The sequence below is a fragment of the Coregonus clupeaformis genome, chromosome 19 (assembly GCF_020615455.1).
Source record: "Coregonus clupeaformis isolate EN_2021a chromosome 19, ASM2061545v1, whole genome shotgun sequence".
Taxonomy (NCBI): domain Eukaryota; kingdom Metazoa; phylum Chordata; class Actinopteri; order Salmoniformes; family Salmonidae; genus Coregonus; species Coregonus clupeaformis.
Window position 1 is genome coordinate 57,704,196 of NC_059210.1, and position 6,000 is coordinate 57,710,195.

General features: G+C 41.8%; 1 protein-coding gene across 1 annotated transcript in view; it reads right to left on the reverse strand.

Annotated features, from left to right (window-relative positions):
- The window catches only part of eps8l1a (eps8 like 1a), a 28,626-nt gene that overhangs the window by 21,236 nt on the left and 1,390 nt on the right, over positions 1-6,000 (reverse strand). The window contains exons 2-4 of the mRNA XM_041864281.2: positions 1,712-1,817; positions 1,568-1,626; positions 1,133-1,265 (exon numbers count right to left, since the gene is read on the reverse strand). Coding sequence (XP_041720215.2) covers positions 1,133-1,265; positions 1,568-1,626; positions 1,712-1,817 — 298 coding nt within the window. The remainder of the gene's footprint in view (positions 1-1,132; positions 1,266-1,567; positions 1,627-1,711; positions 1,818-6,000) is intronic.

Below are 6,000 nucleotides of genomic sequence, written 5' to 3' on the forward strand. Positions count from 1 at the left end.
AATGAGTAGGTGTTCTAAAACTTTTGACCGGTAGTGTATGCCCATTGATTATTGAAGAATATAACTTATAAATGCCTCATGAGCTGTACCCCATCAGAACCCAAAATATAAGCTTGTTTTATTTACTCCAATGTTTGTAAACAATGTAATTGTAAACAAACACTGTACAGCCAAAACACATGGTTAAAACTATAATTTTGGTCTCATTTGAGAGTGGATCCATTTCTCCAGCCCCATCCAACAGCTGTTTACCACCTAACTCTATCTCTCTTTCTTTATTCTCTCTCTCTCTCTCTCTCTCTCTCTCTCTCTCTCTCTCTCTCTGTCACGCCCTGACCTATAGACTCTAGTTAATAATAAATAATTGGTCATTTAGCAGATGCTCTTATCCAGAGCGACTTACAAGAGCAATTAGGGTTAAGAGCCTTGCTCAAGGTCACATCGACAGATTTTTCACCTAGTCGGCTCGGGGATTAGAACCAGCGACCTTTCGGTTACTGGCCCAACGCTCTTACCCACTAAGCTACCTGCCGCCCTAGTTAGTTTGGTCAGGGTGTGAATATATGTGTGGGTTTTTCTATGTGGTGATTATATGTTTCTATGTCTATGTTTGGCCTGGTGTGATTCCCAATCAGAGGCAGCTGTCGCTCGTTGTCTCTGATTGGAGATCATCCTTAGGCAGCCAGTTTTCCTGCCTGTGTTGTGGGATCTTGTTTGTGTTCGGTGTGTTTGGCTTGTTAGTGTTTAGCCTTCCGACGTCACGTTTCGTTGCCTTTTGTTGTTTTGTATGTTTATTCAGTACAATAAACATTTATGCATTTCACGCTGCGCCTTGGTCTGACCCGTTCATCAACGACCGTGACACACTCTATCTCTCTCTCTCTCTCTCTCTCTCTCTCTCTCTCTCTCTCTCTCTCTCTCTTCAATTTAAGGGCTTTATTGGCATGGGAAATGTATGTTAACCTTGCCAAAGCAAGTGAAGTAGATAGTAAACAAAAGTGAAATAGACAATAAATAGTAACAGTAAACATTACACTCTGACGTTCCAAAAGAATAAAGACATTTCAAATGTCATTATGTATATATACAGTATCTCTCTCTATCTCTCTATCTCTCTCTCTCTCTCTCTCACCATCCTGCTTCTTCTTCTTGCTTGTTCTGCTCTTCCTCTTCTTGGTCTGGTTGAGGATGCTCTGAGCCTCAGCGGCCCGCTGCAGGCGGCCCATGAAGCGCTCCACGTCCTCAAAACAGTGGTTTAGGATCTCCTGAAGGAAGGACACACGGCATCCCAGCAAAACCAATCACATCAATGCAGTGAGAGAAGTGTTCTGCAAGCAGCCATGCAAACACACAGACACATACACACGCACACACGTGCACACACACACACACGCGCACACACGCACAGACATACACGCACGCACGCACACACACACACACATTCACACACTCACATGCACACACACACACACAAAGACACACGCAGACACACATTAGCAGACACTCACACACATGCACAAGCACAGTTGCAAACATACTGTATGAACACACACACACAGATACATACCACCTCTCTCTCTGCATGTCCTCGAGATGTGTGCTTTGGCTCACTACTGGCCCCATTCACTGACAAGAAACATAACATAGATGTCAGCTTAAACAACACACACACACGCACGCACGCACACATACAGTACACACACACACACACCTTTGAACACCTTTGCGTTGCCATGGGAAGGAAGTTGACCATCATGGGGCATGACTCTTATCCCTGATGGCTTCCTAGGACGTACTGGGGGTGGTGTCCCAGACATCTGAGAGAGAGAGAGAGAGAGAGAGAGAGAGAGAGAGAGAGAGAGAGAGAGAGAGAGAGAGAGAGAGAAAGAGTGATGGTGATGCCATGAAGAGTTCTTCCTGGCCAAGAGTGTGCAAAGCTGTCATCAAGGCAAAGGGTGGCTATTTGAAGAATCTCAAATATAACATATATTTGGATTTCTTTAACACTTTTCTGGTTACTACATGATTCCATATGTGTTATTTAATATTTTTTATGTCTTCACTATTATTCTACAATGTAAAAAATAGTAAAAATAAAGAAAAACCCTTGAATGAGTAGGTGTGTCCAAACTTTTGACTGGTAGTGTATATATCAATGTTGGTACGCAGACCCACGAACCACTGCGGCCCCTCATGATGAGTTCAGTTTGTTTGCGGCCCCCACCTCCATCAAAGTTGCCCATCCCTGATCTACACTGATCCACTTCCTTCATATCTGTAAATGCTCAACAGGTAAGCACTAGGATTTACATTAGGACAGAGATTTAATAAAGAGGTAGGGACTAGGACTTAGATTAGGACAGAGATTCAATCAAGAGGTAGAGACTAGGATTTAGATTAAGACAGAGATTTAATAAAGAGGTAGAGATTAGGATTTAGATTAGGACAAAGATTCAATCAAGAGGTAGAGACTAGGATTTAGATTAGGACAGTGATTAAATCAGGAGGTAGAGACTAGGACTTAGATTAGGACAGAGATTAAATCAAGAGGTAGAGACTAGGATTTAGATTAGGACAGAGATTAAATCAAGAGGTAGAGACTAGGACTTAGATTAGGACAAAGATTCAATCAGGAGGTAGAGACTAGGACTTCGATTAGGACAGAGATTAAATCAAGAGGTAGAGACTAGGATTTAGATTAGGACAGGGATTCAATCAAGAGGTAGAGACTATGACATAGATTACGACAGAGATTAAATCAGGAGGTAGAGACTAGGAGTTAGATTAGGACAGAGATTAAATCAAGAGGTAGAGACTAGGACATAGATTAGGACAGAGATTAAATCAGGAGGTAGAGACTAGGACTTAGATTAGGACAGAGATTAAATCAAGAGGTAGAGACTAGGATTTAGATTAGGACAGAGATTCAATCAAGAGGTAGGGACTAGGACTAGGATTTAGATTAGGGCATAGATTTAATAAAGAGTTAGGGACTAGGACTTAGATTAGGACAGCGATTAAATCAAGAGATAGAGACTAGGACAAGGACTTAGATTAGGACAGAGATTTAATAAAGAGGTAGGGACTAGGATTTAGATTAGGACAGAGATTCAATCAAGAGGTAGGGACTAGGACTAGGATTTAGATTAGGACAGAGATTTAATAAAGAGGTAGGGACTAGGACTTAGATTAGGACAGAGATTCAATCAAGAGGTAGGGACTAGGACTTAGATTAGGACAGAGATTCAATCAAGAGGTAGGGACTAGGACTAGGATTTAGATTAGGACAGAGATTTAATAAAGAGTTAGGGACTAGGATTTAGATTAGGACAGCGATTAAATCAAGAGGTAGAGACTAGGACTAGGACTTAGATTAGGACAGAGATTTAATAAAGAGGTAGGGACTAGGATTTAGATTAGGACAGAGATTCAATCAAGAGATAGGGACTAGGACTAGGATTTAGATTAGGACAGAGATTTAATAAAGAGGTAGGGACTAGGACTTAGATTAGGACAGAGATTCAATCAAGAGGTAGGGACTAGGATTTAGATTACGACAGCATTTCAGAGATTCAGTCAAGAGCTAGGGACTAGGACTAGGATTTAGATTAGGACAGAGATTTAATAAAGAGTTAGGGACTAGGACTTAGATTAGGACAGCGATTAAATCAAGAGGTAGAGACTAGGACTCAGATTAGGACAGAGATTCAGTCAAGAGGTAGGTACGAGGATTTAGATTAGGACAGAGATTAAATCAAGAGGTAGGTACAAGGATTTAGATTAGGACAGAGATTCAGTCAAGAGATAGGAACTAGGATTTATATTAAAACAGAGATTAAATCAAGAGGTAGGGACTAGGACTAGGACAGATTAGGACAGAGATTTAATAAACAGGTAGGGACTAGGACTTAGATTAGGAAAGCGATTAAATCAAGAGGTAGAGACTAGGATTTAGATTAGGACAGAGATTCAATCCGAAGCACGTTGTAGCGCATTTGACATTAACCTTCGGTTTCTAGAATTCCCAGATGTATGTAAACGTCAGCACTGTGACCGTGTGATAACTAAACGGGAGAGGGTAGCTTTGACATAGACTACCACCATGTGGTTCAGAAGGCAGTACAACCATAGACTACCACTATATGATTCAGAAGGCAGTACAACCATAGACTACCACCATGTGGTTCAGAAGACAGTACAACCATAGACTACCACCATGTGATTCAGAAGGCAGTACAACCATAGACTACCACCATATGATTCAGAAGGCAGTACAACCATAGACTACCACCATATGATTCAGAAGGCAGTACAACCATATACTACCACCATATGATTCAGAAGGCAGTACAACCATAGACTACCACCATATGATTCAGAAGGCAGTACAACCATAAACTACCACCATGTGTTTCAGAAGGCAGTACAACCATAGTCTACCACCATATGATTCAGAAGGCAGTACAACCATAGACTACCACCATGTGGTTCAGAAGGCAGTACAACCATAGACTACCACCATATGATTCAGAAGGCAGTACAACCATAGACTACCACCATGTGGTTCAGAAGGCAGTACAACCATAGACTACCACCATGTGGTTCAGAAGACAGTACAACCATAGACTACCACCATGTGATTCAGAAGGCAGTACAACCATAGACTACCACCATATGATTCAGAAGGCAGTACAACCATAGACTACCACCATATGATTCAGAAGGCAGTACAACCATATACTACCACCATATGATTCAGAAGGCAGTACAACCATAGACTACCACCATATGATTCAGAAGGCAGTACAACCATAGACTACCACCATGTGTTTCAGAAGGCAGTACAACCATAGACTACCACCATATGATTCAGAAGGCAGTACAACCATAGACTACCACCATGTGGTTCAGAAGGCAGTACAACCATAGACTACCACCATATGATTCAGAAGGCAGTACAACCATAGACTACCACCATGTGATTCAGAAGGCAGTACAACCATAGACTACCACCATATGATTCAGAAGGCAGTACAACCATAGACTACCACCATGTGGTTCAGAAGGCAGTACAACCATAGACTACCACCATATGATTCAGAAGGCAGTACAGCCATAGACTACCACCATGTGATTCAGAAGGCAGTACAACCATAGACTACCACCATGTGATTCAGAAGGCAGCACAACCATAGACTACCACCATGTGATTCAGAAGGTACAGTACACCCATGAGGGGGGAATCTCACCAACAGGGGGCAGCAGTGTAACTGCCCTGTCAGATCTCACCAACAGGGGGCAGCAGTGTAACCGCCCCATCAGAATTCAAAAGGTAGAAAGTTAAGAAGTGGAACACAGTCAGTCCTCTAATGACAACACAACACATAACAGAGACATACATAATGCATTAGACATTACAAACATATTGCTGAAAGTCAGGTCAAAAGTGCATCAGCACAAAAGTAAAACAAAAAATGCCTTGTTGATTAACCCTCCCGTTGTCCTAGGGTCAAAATGACCCGCCACTGTGTTGAACCAACTTTATTTAATTTTTATTTTGGGGGGGATCATTTGTGAGAAGGAGGCAGTGAGACTTTAAAGAAAGTATCACTGCCTCCTTCTCACAAATGATCCAAAAAATATAAAAATTAAATAAAGTTGGTTCAACACAGTGGCGGGTCATTTTGACCCTAGGACAACGGGAGAAGGGAATAGGTTTTCGTCTCACATCTCTCACTAATCTCCTGTAAACCCTTCCACATACAGTACATCCTTGACAACATAAATGACCCGTTGACCTTTGAACTAATGTGAGGTGTTCATGTATTGTATTCTTTGTTATCAGTTGATACAAACATGCTGTGTGAAATGAAATATGTGTCACTCCAGTCCTGAAGCGCTACTGGGTGCGTGTGTTTGCTCCAGCCCAGTAGTAATACACTTAATTTTACTCATTGTGGTCCATATTGAAGGCCATGTTTCATTAATTGAAAGCGGTGG